This window comes from Mobula birostris, chromosome 4 (assembly GCF_030028105.1).
Source record: "Mobula birostris isolate sMobBir1 chromosome 4, sMobBir1.hap1, whole genome shotgun sequence".
Taxonomy (NCBI): Eukaryota; Metazoa; Chordata; class Chondrichthyes; order Myliobatiformes; family Myliobatidae; genus Mobula; species Mobula birostris.
In genome coordinates, this window is record NC_092373.1 from 93,988,338 (window position 1) to 94,008,919 (window position 20,582).

General features: G+C 43.7%; 1 protein-coding gene across 2 annotated transcripts in view; it reads right to left on the minus strand.

The window, feature by feature from the left end:
• sap130b (Sin3A-associated protein b) overlaps positions 1–5,182 on the minus strand; it is a 66,012-nt gene extending 60,830 nt beyond the window's left edge. For both annotated transcript variants that reach the window (XM_072255785.1, XM_072255783.1), the window contains exons 1-3: positions 5,042–5,182; positions 1,297–1,423; positions 591–847 (exon numbers count right to left, since the gene is read on the minus strand). In XM_072255785.1, the coding sequence (XP_072111886.1) occupies positions 591–847; positions 1,297–1,417 (378 nt within the window). In that variant the 5' untranslated portion in view covers positions 1,418–1,423; positions 5,042–5,182. The remainder of the gene's footprint in view (positions 1–590; positions 848–1,296; positions 1,424–5,041) is intronic.
• Positions 5,183–20,582: the final 15,400 nt, after the last annotated feature.

The window sequence follows — 20,582 nt, forward strand, 5'->3', positions numbered from 1 at the left end:
GCGATATGAGCAGACTACTCAGCTCAAGTCTGCTATGTCGTCTAATTAAATCATTCGTACATTCGCACCATTTTATACCTTTGTCCCACTTCCTTTGATATTCTTACTTCACATAGTCTATTGATCCTAGTCATGTGAACTCCTGTATCAACTAATTTGTAGGAAAATTTATAGATTTTCACTAAGCTTCCCGATTTATAAATAGGACTACATTAATTTTAGTCACGGCCTCTTCCTCTTGATGGTTTTGCTAGAAGAAAGTTTCTACCATAACGAATCTCTTCATTATTTTGAAGACTTTGATTAGATTGTCTCTTAATGAGTCAATCCAAGTTTATGTGACTGAACCAGAGTAGTTAAGTCATGAGGATAAAAACCGTTGCAGAATGCAGGGATCACATCCCTGGATGGAAAATTACCAACAGCATGTGGGACATTCACTGATGTGTCAATTAATGGAACACTGGCTATAAACAAACTCAAATTCCACCTCAGATGCACATTTTACGTCCCTAGGCTTTGCTTGCTGAATCTTAATTTAAAACTTAATGGGCTCTGCTTCTAATATTTAAAAACAGAAGACCACATACCTTCATCAGACCTTCTGGGAAGGACAGTTGAGTGGCCTGTGCTAGGTGAGTGGGAGGAGCGCCCATAGTTACAGGCACTCCAGGCTGCTGCATGTGGTGCTGGGCTGTTGCTAATGGCTGTGTGTGAGTCTGCACCTGTGGGTAAGGCCGAACTACCACAGTCTCCTGCTTCTCATCACGGAATGGCAGTGAAGATATAGGATTAGAGTGTTCACGTGGTACATGCTCCAGATCTCGATTCATCTCCTCACTGGTAGCTGGGGAGAAACAGTAATCAATATACACAGTAAAGCTTTAACACACCATTTTGATGAGGTAACTACCTACACTCCTGAAAGCCTGCTCAGCATCCTTCCTGATTTTAATCTCCCCTTAGCCTCAATGCACTAGTCCACCTCCATCTTTCTCTATAGCATCCTCCAGCCCTATGTTTTCCTGAGCTCTTCAAATTCTTGTGAACCAATATTAAATAAAAATGAATGTGCACTAAAAAGAGTCAGCTTGTCAGGCATCTGTACTTAACTCATTTTAAAGCAATTCTATCTATACAAGTCACTTTGAGATGCTCTAACATGCATAGGTACCACCATGACAGTGCAAACCAAGCCAAGCACAGCAAAATCAACTTAATTTTTTAAAAATTATTTACTATTCTTCACAGAAGCTGAATCTGAATCTGAGGAAAATAAACATGTTCAACATATACCTGTGATGGTATTGCCTGATGTCACCGTACCACTAGTGTTCTGCATGCTGGTGATGGTAGACTGGCTAACTCCCAAGCTTGACGAAGATACACCAGGTCGCGGAAACTGTTGGGTGCTCATTGGACCCTAGAATAAATCAACAACAAAGTCAATTATACAGCAAGAATAGCAGAGAAGAGAAAATAAATTGAAGAGCAAAAAATAAGTGAATAAAAGTCTGTGAAACGTCCACAGACCAAGCAGATTAATGTGACAGTTACTACCACCACTTCTACTTCTACTCACCCTATCACACACATTTTCTTTCTTCAACCCACCTCCTCTCCCCCTTCATTCTCATTGAAAATTAACATGCATCCATCTCTCTTCCAGTTCTGACGCAGGGCGGCAGGCACACAACCACAGATACTGTCTGATTTGCTGAATTTTTCTGGCACTTTTTGCTATTATTTCAGATTTCTTTATACATTTTATTCTTGTGTGCCATACTCTGCCAGAGCCTCAGCGACCACTTTTTTTCAAGTGGTTGTCTTGGAGGAAAGATTCTGGGAGTGGTCCTCCACGTCCTCCTCACAGCGCAGTTTTTTTTACGAGGCCGAGTTGCGAGCTCGACACTCAACCCGGCATTGGATGGAAGGCGTGCTCGGGAGCGGCCTGACTGGGTTCGAACTCAGGAACCTTCGCTCCGGAGTCCGGCACTGATGTCACTGCGCCACCAGCCAGATCCTTTATACATTACTTTCACCGTTTAATGAAAGGGCATCTAAAATGTTTGTTATTGTAGGCAGCACTTTACATTCCAGTGTCGAAGACAACATCATATAACACAGGAAGCACACAGCCCATTGCTTCTGTACAAGCTCTTTGAAAGAGCTCTCCAATTTAACCCCTTCCATGCTTTTCTCACTGCCCTGTAACACTCTCCTTCTTATAAATGTATTTATTCTTTTAAAGTTATTTTTGGAACTGTTTCCATCATACTTCATGCAGTGTACTCCAAATGATAGCTCTCTCATTCTCCTCTCTTGGCCTGAATCCACAGCATTATTGCTTCATGGTTACTTATTCCCAAACAAGATAGTTTCTTCCCAACAGATCCAGCAAGATCCCTAACATCATCTTTATAAAATTACTCCATAATTTGCTCTGCACTAATAAAAATGTCACTTTTGTCACCACATAACTGGGGTCCCTTTCAGTACTACAGACTTTTTTTTAAAAAGCCTGAAAGAGGAAGTCACACTAAACTTCAAATCACCAGCTCAATTTCCACTGAAGTGCTCTGTCGAATTCTGAGTATTATATTTCTGGAGGATATCAACGACGTGGAGGAAGAGTTTCAGCTAGGTGAAGAGCTTCAAGACACTAGGAAAATGCCAAATATGAGAAACTTGGTTCTCTAATAAGTCTTCAATACTAGATGGCAAATTTATTATAAATGGAAGCATACCCAACCACCCTTCCCCTAGTCTGATCCACCAGCTACTTGGATATCATGGTTGATCCCTTAGCTCATCACCATTTTTCTGGCTTCTCACATGCACGGTTTTAACACGGGGCAGCACGGTAGCGTAGCACAACGCTTTACTGTACAGGCGACCTGGCCTTAATTCAGCACGGTAGCGTAGCACAACGCTTTACTGTACAGGCGACCTGGCCTTAATTCAGCACGGTAGCGTAGCACAACGCTTTACTGTACAGGCGACCTGGCCTTAATTCAGCACGGTAGCGTAGCACAACGCTTTACTGTACAGGCGACCTGGCCTTAATTCAGCACGGTAGCGTAGCACAACGCTTTACTGTACAGGCGACCTGGCCTTAATTCCTGTCACAACCTGTAATGAGCTTGTACTTTCTCCCTGTGGCCGACTGGGTTTCCTCTGGGTGCTCCGGTTTCCTCCCACAGTCCAAGGCAGTAGTGGTTGGTAGGTTAATTAGCCATTGTCGATTGTCCTGTGATTAGGTTAGGGCTCAATCGGGGGATTTCTGGGCAGTGTGGGTTAAACGGCCGGAAGGGCCTTTTCCGTGCTGAATCTCAATAAATAAATGAAACGATCTCAAAAAGTTAACGGAAAACAGCTTTTTTAAAAAGTACCATAGACAAATAAATTACCTCCTACTATACATAATAATCTAATTCTAGTAAACCGCCACATCACTCACACTCATCAGCCTTCCGAAAACACAATCCCTAAAACTGGACACAATTCCTAGCCTGAGTTACAAAGGCTTACAAATTTTCACAAAGCCTCACCAGAAAGTCAAAGCATTGAAATACGGATGCAAACGATACAACTTCTTGGAGGGGCAAGGAAGAAATCGTGAGCTACCATAAGTAAAGTGATGATCTAGAGCCTGTAACTGGACCCTCCCCCCACCCAGCTTTCCTTCAAATGAAAGATTCCCTGAAAAAAGTTGGGAAACATGACAAGACTAATAGCAGGGGAAAAAAGCAGAATGTGTCATATTATCCAGAAGGCACAAGGATGGACATGAGTCTAGCTGACAGGTATGGATGAGATGGGACTGAAGTACATCTTGTATATCATTTCCCATGTGTTCCACTAGATGTTAACATGAACATGAGAAATTCTGCAGGTGCTGGAAATCCAAAACAACACACACAAATGCTAGAGGAATTCAGCAGGCCAAGCAGCATCTATGGAAAAGAGTAAACAGTTGACGTTTCAGCCTGAGACCCTTCTTCAGGAGACATGGTCTTAAGTTAACATGGTCTGGCCACATTGTACAGTTCTATGATTCTAAACTTTCGTGGCACATAATCCAAATAAATAATTCAGGAGAAACATTTTCATCCAGGGTTTGATTAGACTGAAGCACCAACCACATACTTAATAGGGTCATGAGGTCACATTGAAGAACAGCTTGGGGTTAGATGCAGAGGAAAGAAAGGGAACTTACCATCATAAACAACATATGACTTGCCTCTGTGGCAATTTTTAAGCAATCTTTCTCTCAACCACACACACACACACACACTCGCAGTGTGACAGTTTCTCTCTGACAGTGCTTCTGATGACATTGTCCTTTACTCTTTCATGACTCACAGGTTTTCCTATCAGTTTTTAGGGCCTCATAAGCAGTGTCATGGTTTGACATTTTTCACTGGTATCTCATCCCACCACTTTACTTGCTCCATTCATGATTGTGCGGCTAAGCACAGCTCAAATGCCACCTATAAATTTGCAGATAACATTACTGTTATTGGTATTATCTTAGATGACAATGAGGCAGCATACAACATCATCCTTGTACTAAACATCGGCAAGACCAAGAAACTGATTCGGGCTTCAGGAAGGGGAAATCAGGAGAACACACACTAATCTTAATTTCTGATGGGGTCCCAAACAGCATCTATCAAACACTGTCCGGGGGGGGGGGTCCCTCTCAAATCTGATGTGTTTACCTGTACTCCACTAAAAAAGCTCAGGATCGAATGCTGCTCCCTGAACTCCAAACACGTTACTGGGCATCAATAGTATCTCCCGACCTCCCTCACTAATACTGCTCAGAAACTAACCTCTCCCAACTGACTCAATGGAAAAGCCATACATCTGACGCGTCTACCCCCACCCCTCAAGCGGCTCGGGACCCCGAGCGTCTCCCCCGTCTGCCCCTCACACGACCCAGGGCCCCGAGCGTCACCCCCGTCTGGCCCTCGCACGACTCAGGGCCTCAGGTGTTTCCCCATTCCTTTCCACTGGCTTCCTGCCGTGCCCTCACCTCTTGGCCTGCACTCGGCGGCCGTTGGGATTACTGGGGAGCCGCCGACACTCGCACTTTTTCCCCCGCTGCGGGTAATCGCTTCCCGAGGTTTCTCTGGCCATCGACGACGTTCCAAGCAACTCCTTCTCTGATTGGCTGAGTTGTGGAATCCTTTCTTCTGCTATTGGGTTACAATCTGACGGAGCGCAGCGATTCAACATGCAACACAGATGCCGATTGGCCATCGAGCTCTCGCTCCGCTCTGCCAGCTTCTATTGGTCACCACGAAGAAACGGTGAACCCTGTACCCTAGTTGTCTTGACAACAGATGACAGAGCCTTGCCCCCCGCGCGGCTCTCTGGGAATCGTAGTCTTTTACGTTTCCGGAGTGTGTTGGCGGGCAACAGCAGGGGTCAGGGGTCAGAGGTCAGGACGGAAGGATTCGTCGATGCTGCGACGCCGCCATGGCCTTTTGTAAGGAATAGCGAGGCAGAAAATGCCTGTTGTACCCGTGCCCTCATGAAGGGCTGACGTCGCGAACTTTTCCCTAATGCCTTCTGTTGTTAAAGGTCATGGTAGAACCCGAGTTAATGTGTGACTCTGAAGGCGGGTATTAGGCCTCTCGAGTTGACCGGCAAGGCTCCCAATAATTTTCGGCCCATTTCTCGGATCTTGTGCCCTAATGACTAGTGGAATCTTTTTTATTTATTAACCACACCCTCATAATTTCAACTAACCACGATTTTTTTGCTTCAATTTTATCTAAAACTCTTACATAGTATATGCAAGCCCTAGAACCCATTGGAGATCAGATACTTCGGGATATGGTTCTGTGATAGCGGTTACGCAGGTAGACAGGTTAGTGATGAAGACTTTTGGATTACAGTATTTGCCTTCATTGGACGGGGCAGTGAGTATAGAAGTTAGAGCGTCGTGTTACAATTATTCCGGACGTTGGTTAGGCTACACTTGGAGCACTGTGTGCATTTGTGGTCATCTGAATATAGGATAATTGTCATAAAATTGGAAAAGGGTGTAGAAATGATGAACAAGGGTTTTAGTGGGCCCGAAGGGCTTGAGCTAAAAGAGGAGACTTTGACAGGCTGGACTCCTTTCCCGGAGTGAAGGAGGCTGAGGTGAGCTTAAAGACGTTTTTAAATATTGCAGGTAGAAATTTTGTTATGATAGAGTTTGAAACTGGGTTTAAGGTGAGAGGAGAAAAATCTAAACGGGATGTGTGGGGCAAGTTTTTCACACAAAGTAGTGGGTATATGGAACAAGCTGCTGAGAAAGTTAAAACAGCAAGTACAATGTGAGAATGTTTAAAAATTATTTGGGCAAGTTCATGGATAGGACGCTTCTAGAGGAATCAGGGCCAAGTGCGGGTAATTGAGATCAACTCAGGTACATACCATGGTCAGCATCGATAAAGCTTGTACAAAAAGCCTGTTTCTTTAAACTATGACTTTAATCCATGCTAATCCAATCTTTCCACCCAAATGTTATTTACCTGTACTGATAACATCCTCATAAATCTCCTTTGCACACTCTGAACTGCACTTACCTGTGATGTACTGACCAGAACAGTATGTTATACACAAGCTTGTGGTCTGATTGATATACATTTAATGGGCACTTTATTAGGTAGACCTGTACATCTGTGTGTTAATGCAAATATCAAATCAATCAATCATTTGGCAGCAACTCAATGCATAAAAGCATGTAGGCATGGCTCAAGACATTCAGTTTAGCCTGGCTCAGAGGGAATGAAGTCAGCATGGAAAGGTGGCAGTTGGTGGTGCTGGCTGTGATGGTGTGGGGATGTTGGGGAATAACATAGGTTCAGATGGGGGGAAGAACTGCAAATGGAGGGTCCAGGTGAGTGTGGGTTAGTAGAAGGAGGTTGGAATAAAGTTGAATCTAGATCTGGAAAGTAGAAAAAGAAACATAGTATTGGATTGATTTCAAGTGATGGAGAGGAAGGGTGGGACTCTACTTGGCAAGAAAGATAGTGTCTATGTTGGTTGATGAAAATAGAGGTATCAGGGGTGTTATAATGGGCGTTCCTGTGGAGATGTTGATAGAAGAGGTTAAATCTCATTAATTGTGAGGCAAGTTCAAGGAGGTAAAGAGATTGTAAGTTGTCAGAAATGGGGAATGGGTGGATAGTTTATATTGGTATGTTTTGATGAAGTGAAATTCCCTGATAAAGTTAGTTTGGGGTATGTTAGTTATAATGTGCAAGCTTACATTCCACCCCCACTTGGATGTTACAGATGTCAGAGGGTTGGGCATGTGTGGCAGTATGTCATGGGAAACTAAGATGTAGTAAGTGTGGGGAACATAAGTATGAAAATTGTGAAGACGTAAAGTTTAAATGTAATTTTGGAGGAGAATGTAGTGCAGCTTATGGAGGATGTGAAGTGCTTAAGAAGGCAGCTGAAGTTCAACTGGTTAAAGTACAGTTAGGTGTGACTTGTGCAGAGACTTTGCAAAAGAAACCAAACGTTGATAAAGCATTACATCGGAGAGCAGAATGTGAAGTCGGTGCCTATATGTCAAAATCACAGTTCTCTTACTAAAGATACTTCACTAAATGAAGTTTGTGATGTTTATAACAGATATGGTGAATTCTACTGCTCATATGTCTAGTTGTAGTGAGAAAATTAAATTGATTGTGAAAGCTGCTGAGAAGTATTTTGGTATAACTGGTAGTACAGTATGTGGGAAGCTGTAAGTGAAGTTCTGGCTGGGGTAACTGTGCTTCAGTGTGCTTGTAAAGGTACGTAATGGGATTAGGAATATTGCAGAGGAATGCAAGAAGCCTGATTTCTGATGATCAAGACTTTAAGTTTATTTCTGAGTTGTCAAATCATATGTATTCAGGAAACCTGGTTGTTAGCATATTTAAGTTTTTCTTTGCTGGATTATATGGTAATTGGGTGTGATCAGTAAGTTGGTAGCGGGATGTTATTGCAAGTTCTGTAAGGAAATGTACAGGATATAGGGTTGTGGATGTGAATAGAGTGTGCACTTGTAGAAATATTTCATTCAAAGTGCTATATTTTTACAATCCTTCTGGAAAGCTTTCAATTGATGGCAGGTATATGTAGCTCTAGTTCACTAAGAGTTGTATGGAGCGGGGATTTTAACAGAATTTACTGTGGGGGTTGTTTGCGGAATGATAATGGTTTGATAGTAGAAATTTTTTTTAGATATTTCCCATTTTGCGTGTCTTAATGATGGAAGAGTACAAGATTTAATGTTCATAATAGTTCTGAAACTTTAGATTTAACATTAGTTTTGGATATTCTGGCTGGAGTGAGTGAGTGGGATGTCATGGGAGATGCAACATTGGGGAGTGATCATTTTCCTGTATTTATACGCTCGGGTTTGGCTTTATATAGGAGATAGGTGGAATTTTGGTAGAACAATTTGTGAGCAGTTTAAGGTTTTATGTGATGAACGTCTGTCTGGGCTGCATGTTGACGATGATGTGGATTTGTGCAATGAAAGGTTATGTCAGATTATTCACCAGACTGCGTTAGAAATGATTCCTATTAAAAAGGGCATTAGTAAGAGAAAGACTGTACCGTGGTGGACTGAGGAGTGTGTAGAGGCAACTGGGGAGAGAAATGAGGCATTTTGGAAAGCTAAAAGTATCACTCTCTGAGTGACCTTTTTAAGTATAAAAAGGCATTGGCCGTGGTGAGGAAGGTTGCAAAAAAGGTTTACTAGAGGTCACATTGTGATAGTATTGGAAGGGATGGTAAACTTGAAGATGCTTGGGGACGATTAAGAAAATGGGGGGGGGGGGATTCATAAGGTTAATAACATTCCAGCATTGATTAAAGAAGGTAATATTTTAGTAATAATCATAGAGAAGGTTGAGATACTGGCTCAGTATTTTTGCAATTCACAATCAAGATAATTTAAGTGAAGAGGCTAAACAATGTAGGGGTAAGGTTTAAGTGCATACCCTGATATGTTGGAATCCAGCTGTAGCAATGAAAATATTAGCGATATAAAGTTTTCTTTGTTAATTTAAAAAAGCTATTAATAGGACAGGTCAGATGGCTCTGGAAAAGGATGATATGTTTAAACATGTGGCTGACAACACTTGAAATAATAAAAATTTTGAATCCTATTTGGAATTTAGGCCATCTTCCTCGTGCAAAATGGCAGTAGTAATGCCTGTTCTAAAACCTGGAAAACCCCTGTTGGATCCTTCTTGTTAGCTTATGGAATGTATAGCAATAGTGGTTAAATTGTATTTTGGAAAAGAGGTGATAGTGTTTTATCAGAGTGGATGTCAGAAGGGTAGAATGGTATTGATTTCAGCTTTATGTTTGGAAGGTGATAAAGGAAAGCACAGGCAAATAATGAATAATGAAAAAGCATTTCGTCGTCTGAAGTGACTGTCCCTCGAGGTCGAGGATGATTGTCTTCGTTCTGAAGAAGTGGCCCACAGAGTGAAGATGCCTGTGCGTGTATTTGTTTAACGTGTACTTGATGTTGCACTCCAAGAAGCACACGATACTTCACAAATCAACAAACTGATTCCAATGGTATGGCAACCACGACGATTGGAGCTGATGGATTTGTTGCAGCCTTCATCCGCCTTCACAGCCGTTGATTTCAAAGTAACTTTGTTTGCCTGTTCCACCATTGAGATCTTAGTTGGATTGTTCTTTGTCAGGAACCTCACCCTCGACCTTACCGCCATGGGTGACCCTACCAGGAGCATGGCTCCAGACAGCATCGCTCTCGGAATCACAGGACCACACAAGCTTCTCCACCGCGACAAGGTGACAATCTATGGAGAACAGAAAAGCATGTATGTTATGAAAGGAAGATCTTTTGATTAAATTATGGAAATTAGGAGTGAGAAGAAGGCTATACCATTTTTTTCCCCCCTGAGTTTATTTGGATGGTCTATGCAGGGTATATTTGGGTCTCTATGAGATAGAGAATGGGATCCCACAAAGCAGTATTTGTAGCCCCTTATTTAAAATTATTATTAATGATATTTTCTCTGAGATGGGTACTGGGGTGGGTGAATCACTTTTTGCAGATGATGGAGCTTTGTGATTGGAGGTAGAAATTTCAATTCAACTGTATAGAATGCAATTTGCAATTAAAAAGGTCAAACAGTGGACAAATGGGGTTTTAAACTTTCAGTAGCTAAAATGCAAGTTGTGTGTTTCACAAAGAAAGTGTTTTGCCTTTGCATAAGCAGTTTGCTAGAGGTAATAGAAGCACTTGGCTTGTTTTTCAAAGAAAAAAGTGAACTGATAATTAGGACAGTGGTGAAGTTGTTGTAGGCCTAACAAGGCAGGACTAGGAGTTGCTTCGTGATATATTTTACCAGTGGGGAGAGTGGATTTGACCAATTTTGGCTCAAGAGGCTTTGGGAAGGAGGCACAGTTGAATAGTGGGTAAAGCTTTTGCAGTGGTTGAAATTTAAAAAGTCACCAAACTATAATTAAATAGAGTAGGGATGTTGCAGGATCATGTGATGTGCTGTAGCTGCATGATGTGGGAGCTGGTGGACCCCATTGTGGTTCCTGGTGACCACATCTGCAGCAAGTGCTAGCTGCTTGAGGAACTCAGGCTCAAAGTTGATGACCTGGAATCTGAGCTTCAAACACTGTGGCACATCGGGGAGGGGGAGAGGTCTGAGATTCTTGCTCCCTGTATGGTTGAGAGTGGGAGCTGTAGGAAGGATGAGCAACCTAACTGGGGGAGAGAAGAGAAATGTAGTGGTAATTGGGGATAATATAAGTCAGGGGATTAGCCAAAGTTCTCTGTCACAGAGATGGAGCATCCCGTAGGCTGTGTTGCCTGCCTGGTACCTGGGTTTGGGATATCTTATCTGACCTGCAGAGGAATTTGCAGTGGGAGGAGAAAGATCCAGTTGTCATGGTCCATGTGGGTACCAGCAACATAGGTAGAATGAGGAAAGAGGTTCTGCTGAGGGAATTTGAGCAGCTAGGGATTAAATTAAAAAGCAGAAGAAAAAATGTGGTAATATCTAGATTGCTACCTGAGCCATCTGCAAAATGGTCAAAAGATTAGTGTGTGGCTCAGGAATTGTTGTGGGAGAAGTGGGTTTGAATTCATGGGGAAACGAGCACCAGTATTGGGGAAAGAGGGAGCTGTACCAATGGGACGGGCTCCACCTGAACCATGATGGGACCTGGATCCTGGCGAATTGCATAACTAGGGCAGTGGATAGGGCTTTAAACTAATAGCAAGGGGATGGATTTAACAGATTGAAGAAGTGTGGATAAAGGTAAAGTAAAAGCAAAAGTTTTTTTTTAAAAAGTAAGAGTGGAGTGCAGAAAAGTCATGTGCAAAAGAGACAAAGATAACTAATTTTAAAAGTACAATGAGTGTAAAGGGCACTTCATCTGAATGCCCGTAGTATTTGAAACAAGGTCAGTGGACTTGTGGCACAAATCAGTACAAAGGGGTACGATATAGTGGCCGTTACAGAAATGTGGTTACAGGGTGGAGAGGATTAGGAATTAAATATCCAAGGATATCAGGTATTACGGAAGGTAAGGGAAGTAGGGTAGTGCTCTAAATTAAGGATGAGATCAGGGCGATAATGAGAGAGGATATAAGATCTAAGCAGAATGTTGAATCCATCTGGGTAAAGATTAGGAATCGTAAAGGGGGAAAAAAATCACTGGAGGGTGTTGTCTATATACAACTGAATAATACATTACAGTGGCACAGGCAATAAACTGAGAAATCAGAGGTATTTAAGAATGGAACAGCAGTTATCATGGGGGACTTTAACTTGCACGTAGATTGGGTGAATCAAGTTGGCCAAAGCAGTCTTGAGAAGGACTTCATAGAACGGATATGTAATGGCTTTCTTGTTCAGTACGTTACTGAACCTACAAGGGAACATACTATCTTGGATCTGGTCCTGTGGAATGAGGCAAGTAAAATTAGTAATCGTAGTTAGGGATCCTCTGGGAAAGAGTGATCACAGTATGACTGAGTTTCTCATACAAATGGTGGGTGCAATAGTTTGATCTAAAACAAGTGTATTATGCCTAAACAAGGGAGCCTACAATGTGATGAGGGAGGATTTGGGTAGGGTAGACTGAGAGCACAGGCTATATGGTGGGACGGTTGAGGAGCAGTGGAAGACTTTCAGAGATTTTCAACGGTGCTCAACAAAAGTAAATTCCAGTTTACGAGCAAGGACAGTAAGGGCAACGAGAGCCAGCCATAGATAACTAAGGAAATAAAGGAAGACATCAAACTAAAAGCTCCTGTGTACAAAGTTGCCAAGAGAAGTGGGAAACTGGAAGATTCGGAAAACTTTAAAAAGCATCAGAACCATGAAGTGAGCAATAAAGAAAGAGAAGATGGATTATGAAAATAAACTAGTACAAAATATAAAAACGGATAGTAAAAGTTTTTATAATTATAGAAGTGGAGAAGGGTGGCTAAAGGTACCTTGGAGTATGAGGAAATGGCCGAGGCTTTGAATGACTGTTTTGTGTCGGTCTTCACGGTGGAGGACACGTCTAATATGCTGAAGAGATGATATGGATGCGATTGGAGGTGAGGGCCTTGACGCAATAGCTACCATTAAAGAGGTAGTGCTGAGCAAACTGGGCCTAAAAATAGACAAGTCCCCTGATCCTGATGGAATGCATCCCAGGGTACTGAAAGAAATGGCAGAGGTTGTAGTAGAGGCTTTGGTGATAATTTACCACAATTCTCTAGACTCTGGGCAGGTCCCGGCAGATTGGAAGATGGTGCATGTCACACCACTGTTCAAAAAAGGATGTAGACAAAAGGCAGGTAACTATAGGCCAGTTAGTATAGCATCTAGTTGGGAAAATGCTTGAAGCTATCATTGAAGAAGAAATGGCAAGGCATCTGGAAATAAATGGATCCATCAGACAGATGCAGAATGGATTCAGCAAAGGCAGGTCTTGCTTGACAAACTTGGTGGAGTTCTTTGAGGATATAACGAGCACAGTGGATAGAGGGGAATAGATGACATTATTTACTTGGATTTCCAGAAGGTGTTCGATAAGGTGCCACATAAAAGACTTGTCCAGAAGATGAGGATGGATAGAATTGGGGTGATGTATTGGCATGGAAAGAGGATTGGTTAGAGAGAAAGCAGAGTTAAGATACATGGATATAACTCTGGCAATCCGTGGTGAGTGGTGTGCTACAGGGGTTGGTGCTGGGCCCACAACTGTTCATGATATACATTAGCGATCTGGAAGAGAGACTGAATGTAGTGTATCTAAGTTTGCTGATGACAGTAAATTGAGTGGAAAAGCAAATTGTGCAGAAGATATGGAGAGTCTGCAGAAAGATAGAGATAGGTTAAGTGAGCGGGCACGGATTTGGCAGATGGAGTACAATGTTGGTAGTTGTGAAGTAATCCACTTTGGAAGGAAAAATGGAAGATCAGATTATTATTTAAATGGTAAAAAATTGCAGCATGCTTCTGTGCAGAGGGATTTGGGAGTGCTTGTGCATGAATCACAAAAGGTTGGTTTGCAGGTGCAGCAGCCTATCAAGGCAAATGGAATGTTGGCCTTCATTGCTAGAGGGATTGAATTTAAGAGCAGGGAGGTTATGCTGCAACTGTATAGGGTACAGGTGAGGCTGCAACGGGAGTATTGTGTGTAGTTCTGGTCTCCTTTCTTGAGGAAAGATGTACTGGCTTTGAAGGTAGTGCAGAGGAGGTTTATTTCAAGATTCAAGATTCAAAAAACTTTATTGTCATTCAAACCATACATCAGCTCTGCAGGGCAGAATGAGGCAGCGTTTCTCAGGGGCAGTGCAATCATAGCATAACAAATGCAACACTAAATAATAAACATAACAATAAATAGTAAAACACAACGGCCACATGTCCGTTAAAATCAGTTATAAGTGTCCAGTGCAAGTTAAAAGTGTCCAAAGCAGAGTCAGGTGGAGCAGCTATTTAGCAGTCTGACTGCCTGTGGGAGGAAGCTGTTTAGTAGCCTTGTGGTTTTAGTTTTGATGCTCCTGTAACGCTTGCCTGATGGCAGAAGAACAAACAGTTCATGGAGAGGGTGTGAGGGGTCTTTAATGATGTACTGTGTCTTCTGGAGGCATCGACTCTGAAAGAGGTCTTGGACAGAAGGTAGGGAGACCCCAATAACCTACTGTGCTCCCCTAACCACCCTCTGCAAGGCTTTTTTGTCGACAGCACTGCAGCTGGAGTTCCAGGTTGTGATGCAAAAGGTCAGCACACTCTCAACCACACCTCTGTAGAATGTAGTTAAGATGTTAGTGGGGAGTGATGCATGTTTAAGCTTCCTCAGAAAATGCAATCTCTGCTGGGCCCGTTTCACAATCCCAGTGGTGTTCCTGGACCAGGTGAGATGTCCGAGATCTGCACCCCAAGGAACTTGATGTTTTCCACTCTCTCCACTGTGGAGCCGCTGATGCTGAGGGGTGTGTGCTCAGGCTGAGACCGTCTGAAATCGACAATCATCTCCTTGGTTTTGGTGACATTAAGCATCAAGTTGTTATTCCTGCACCAGCTCTCCAGGTGTTTGACCTCCTCCCTGTACATAGTTTCATCATTTTTGCTGATGAGCCCCACCACTGTGGTACCCTCTGCAAATTTAATGATCAGGTTCTCCTTGAATCTGGCTGCACAGTCATGTGTTAGCAGTGTACACAGCAATGGGCTAAGCACACAGCCTTGTGGGGATCCAGTGTTCAGTGTGATGGAGTCAGAGATGTTCCTGCCAACACAGACTGACTGTGGTCTCTCTGTCAAGAAATCCAGAATCCAGCGACACATGGCAGTGCTAAGGCCAAGCAGCGACTGTTTCTCCACTAGTCTCTGCGGGATGATGGTATTGAATGCTGAACTGAAATCAATGTACAGGATTCTGGCATAAGTGTCTTTGTTGTCCAAGTGAGAGAGAACTGTGTGCAGTGTGGTGGATATTGCATCCTCCATAGAGCGATTTGGACAATAAGCAAACTGTAGAGGATCCAGCGATGAGGGGAGGCTGGCTGTGATATGAGGCTTGACAAGCCGTTCAAACCACTTCATCACTATGGGGGTCAGGGCAACGGGACGGTAATCATTCAGATAGGCTACAACTGATTTCTTTGCTACAGGGATGGTTGTGGAGGTTTTGAAGCATCTGGGGACAATAGCTTGACTAAGGGAGATGTTGAAAATGTCTGTCAGGACATCTGCTAATACATCAGCACATTCCTTGAGCACACGTCCAGGGATGTTGTCGGGACCTCCCGCTTTTTGTGGGTTGACCCTGGCAAGGGTCCTCCGTGTTTGCTCTGGATCAATGATTGGAGCCGGCTGGTCAGATGGTAAAAAGGGACTGGCTCTCCCCCTTGCTGTAGTGCTTGATGCTTCGAAGCGGGCAAAGAAATTGTTAAGCCTGTCTGGTAGAGAGGTGTCGCTGTCATCAGTTTTATCAGGTTGATTTCAGAGATGAGACTATGAGGAGAGATTGAGTCACCTGGGACTGTACTCTGGAATTCAGGAGAATGGGAGGAGATTTTATCGAAACATAAAATTATGAACGCGATAGATAAGATAGAGGCAGGAAAGTTGTTTCCAGTGGTAGTTGAGTCTAGAACTAGGGGACATAGCCTCAAGATTCGGGAGTAAATTTGGGACAGAGAAGAAGAGGAACTGTTTTTCCCCAAAGAGTGGTGAATCTTAAATATATTTAAGACAAGGTTGGGTAGATTTTTTGCATAGTAGAGGAATTGAGGATTATAGGGAAGTAGGTGGAAATGTGTCCATGATCAGAACAGCCATGATCTTATTGAATGGTGGAGCAGGCTCGGTGGGTCAGATGCCTTGCTCCTGTTTCTTCTGTTTCTTAGACCTGCACTTGATTTGAAATTGTAAGGGCAAACTCTTGAAGTGTCGCTGGTAAGACCATAAGATCTGGGAGTAAAATTAGGCCAGTTGGTCCGTCAAGTCTGCTCTGCCATTTCATCCTGGCTGATCCAGTTTTCCTCTTAGCCCCAATCTCCTACCTTTTCCCTGTATCCCTTCATGCCCTGGCCAATCAAGAATCTATCAACATCTGCCTTCAGTGTACATACAGACTTGGTCTCTACAGCTGCCTTTGGCATCAAATTTCACAAGTTCACCAGTCTGGCTAAAGAAATTCCTCCTGGTCTCTGTTCCAAAAGGACACCCCTCTATTGTGAGGCTGTGTCCTCTGGTCCTGGACTCTCCCACCACAGGAAACATTCTCTCCATCGAGGCCTTTCACCATGCAATAGGTTTCAGTGATGTCACCCTCATTGTTCTGAATTCTAGTGAATACAGACCCAGAGCTATCAAATGCTCTGCATGTTGTGGAAGTCGAATCCGGATAAAGTTACTCAGAGACCGTATAAGTACAAACTTTATTCCAAACATCCGGGTCTATTCAGTTAGTCGCTCAGACAGGAACAGACTGCCTGTCCACCAAACTAACTAACAATTCCCCTTACAACACAGATGTATTTGTTCAGATACCTCCCACAGAAGACAGGCTGGAGTCAAAGTTATCCACTGTGACAGCCCCAAAAGACAAATTACAAAGTAGGCATAATAGACAGAACATGCAGAAACAGGCTAGAGTGGTCCTATCTCTACACATGAGTGCACAAGGAGATAAGCATCCTGAAACCCTAGCTAGCTACCTTCAAGAAGAAATATGGTTCAGCATGGCTTAGCACATCTGTTGATCATCAGCGGTTTCTTTCAGAAAAACAGGCTGCTATTGTTTAATGAAGTGTTAACCCTTTCAAATTGTCATTCCCTCCTTTTGATAATTACATGATCAACAAAACAGTAATTTTTTTACAGAGAAAGTGATCGAGTACATCAGTGGGTAAAAACAGTGTACAGCAGTAATTATCACAATAAGTACAACTATTAGGCCATAATGCAATATCATGCCCACATATTACCGAACAGGCCTTTCAAATGACCACCATTTAGACCCCTTGGTGAACCCATGTAAATCCTGCCGTACTTAATGGTGTCGATCTCCTTGGCAATATGCTCGGAGAGGGACGTAATGTTGGTAGACTCATCAGGGATATAGGTGCAGCATTCTGTGTCAATAATAACACAGGTTCGCCCTTTCTTAGCTAGGATAAAATCTAAAGCCATACAATTCTGTAGGACTGTTTGTCGAATGGCTATCATTTCTGTGATCACCTCAGCCACCTGCGTCTGGGTGCCTGATAGAGCGCTGGCAGTTTCATTTGCCAGTTCCTCCAGGGCAGCTGCCAACTTAATTTCTCAGGAGTTTCTGGCATTGCCATAAGATGGGAAGGCAATCATCCAGGACCTCTCTGATACCAGGATTCCCTGTTTCTGCCTCTGCCAGTGGTGGTGATCCCGTGGCTCGGGCACTACCCAGGTTGGGGAGTAGGTAAGCTAGATAACAGCACCCTCTCCATTTCTTCTGGGGTGGCTGTGGGTCCCACCCGTTCATCGCTTCCCTGGGTTTATCCCCACAAACCCAATAGGTGCTATTCAAAGGAAAGAGGAAAAAGCCTGCCATTAACATTATAATTATAGATGCTGCAAGTGCTGTTCCCCAGCAAAAGTTTCCCCTGGCGTCTGCAGTGACAAGTTGTGTTTGTCACCTGGGCACGGGGCACACTTTGGTGTTGCCAGGAGGCTTCGGGGAGGAGGTCATATTCAACAGAGACCTGAGGTACCACCCTTCAAAGCACTAACGTTTGCAGTCGCTCAGGGTCCCCTTGCAATTCTGGACTTCACTACCCTGGGTGTTATTAGAGAATCCCCAAGCAGAGAGTTCCTCGCTAGAATTGAGGGGGATCACTGACAACTGTACCATAGTCTTTCCATGTGAGAGTACTTGCGCACATATAAGAACATAAGAAACCGGAGCAGCAATAGGCCATCCGGCCCATCGAGCCTGCCTCGCCATTCAGTAAGATCATGGCTGATCTGTCCGTAAACTCAGCTCCATCTATCTGCCTTTTTCCCATCACCCTTAATTCCCTTACTATGTAAAAACCTACCTAACTATCTTAAATATATTTAGTGAAGAAGCCTCAACTGCTTCCCTGGGCAGAGAATTCCACAGATTCACCACCGTGGGGAAAGAGTTTCTCCTCATCTCCGTCCTAAATCTTCTCCCCTGAATCTTGAGGCAATGCCCCCTAGTTCTAGTCTGTCCTACCAATGGAAACAACTGTCCTACTTCTATCTTATCTATCCCTTTCAAAAGTTTGTATGTTGCTATAAGATCCCCTCTCATTCTCCTGAATTCCAGAGACTATAGTCCCGGGCGACTCAATCTCTCCTCGTAGGTTAACCCCTTCATCCCTGGAATCAACCTGGTGAACATCCTCTGCACTGTCTCCAGAGCCAGTATATCCTTCCTCAAGTATGGAGACCAGAACTGCACACAGTACTCCAGGTGCGGCCTCACCAGTACCCTGTATAGTTGCAGCATGACCTCCCTGCTCTTGAATTCAATCCCTCTAGCAATGAAGGCCAGCATTGCGTTTGCCTTCTTAATAACCTGTTGTACCTGGAAGCCAACTTACTGCGATTCGTGCACAAGCACTCCCAAGTCGCTCTGCACAACAGCATGCTGCAATTTTTCACCATTTAAATAGTAATCTACTCTTCTATTATTCCTTCCAAAGTGGATGATCTCGCATTTACCAACTTTGTATTCCATCTGCCAGACCTTGGCCCACTCACTTAACCTACCTTTATCCCTCTGCAGACTCTCCACATCCTCTGTACAATTTGCTTTTCCATTCAGGTTAGTGTCAGCAGCAAATTTTGCTACGCTACGCTCAGTCCCCTCTTCCAAATCATCAATGTAAATGGTAAACAGCTGCGGGCCCAGCACCAACCCCTGCGGCACCCCACTCACCACAGACTGCCAACTGGAGCAACACCCATTTATACCAACCCTCTGCCTTCTATTGGTTAACCAATCCACTATCCATGCCAATACACTTCCTCCGACTCCTCATCTATATCTTACTTACAAGTCTGTTGTGCAGCACCTTATCGAACACCTTCTGGAAATCCAAGAATATGACATCCACCCGTTCCCCTCTATCCACTGCACTCATTATGTCCTCAAAGAACTCCAGTAAGTTTGTCAAACAGGGCCTGCCCTTTCTGAATCCATACTGCATCTGTCTAATGGAATCACTCATTTTTAAATGTTTTGCTCCAACATTCCCCTGCTTCTTAGTGTTTGGCACAGTTGTAGCAAAGGGACAGGGAAGTATTATGGGCAAAATCAGACAGTAGGGGATGTTTTGGCCACGGCACTTGGGGAACTACTCCCTGTGTGGGCCATGGGAAAAGATGGTTCTAACCTGTGGGGAGCTGCCACATCCTCGGTGGCCACTGCTCCTGCCCTCATGTATGACTCTAGTTGACTGGAAGCCCACAAAAAGAAGGCAAAAGACAGCGGCCCAGTACATGGTGGTGTCCATGATGGTCTCTTTAGTCCATAAATTTTTACAGTCAGTACAATGTATCCACAGCGGTTGACTGTCCAACTTGACTGCCGTGGACGTGGTGAGCAGTACTTGGAACAGTCCCTTCCTCTGTTGTTCTAATTTGCCACGGCACCAGTTCTTAATTAGTACGTAGTCCTCGGGTTCGATGTTGGGGTAGTCGCCTTCCCTTGTCATATCATCTTCGTCCTCATATGCCTGATGCATCTGTGAATGTAAGGCTCGGAGAATCTTTGGTAGCCCGTTTATATCAAGAGTGGGAGGCTGCGTAGAACCCCATGGAATCATTGGGGGCTTTCCAAAGATGATTTCAGCTGGTGACACTCCCGCATTTTTTTCCTCGGGGGGGCGGGGGAATATGGAATAATGCTAAGGGCAATACCTTTATCCAATTAAACCCCATTTCCTCCATGACTTTTACCAATTTGGTTTTTTAATGTACCATTTGCTCTTTCCACTATACTCGCAGGCTGGGGATGGTGAGAGCAATAGAATTGTTGTTGAATGGATAAGGCATTGCAGATTTCCTCATTTAACTTTGCTACAAAGTGGGGGCCGTTATCTGAACTCAACATTTCTGGTAGCCCATACTGGGGGATTACTTCTCACAACAGTATTTTAGCTGCTGTTGTGGCTTATTGGGAGCATGAAGAAATTTGGCATAACAACAAATACGTGCCAAAAACTTCTATAGTTGTACCGTGGAGAGCATTCTGACAGGCTGCATCACTGTCTGGTATGGAGGGGCTACTGCACAGGACCGAAAGAAGCTGCAGAAGGTTGTAAATCTAGTCAGCACCATCTTGGGCACTAACCTACAAAGTACCCAGGACACCTTTCGGGAGAGGTGTCTCAGAAAGGCAGTGTCCATCACGAAGGACCTCCAGCACCCAGGGCATGCCCTTTTCTCACTGTTACCATCAGGAAGGAGGTACAGAAGCCTGAAGACACACACTCAGCGATTCAGGAACAGCTTCTTCCCCTCTGCCATCCGATTCCTAAATGGACATTGAAGCTTTGGACA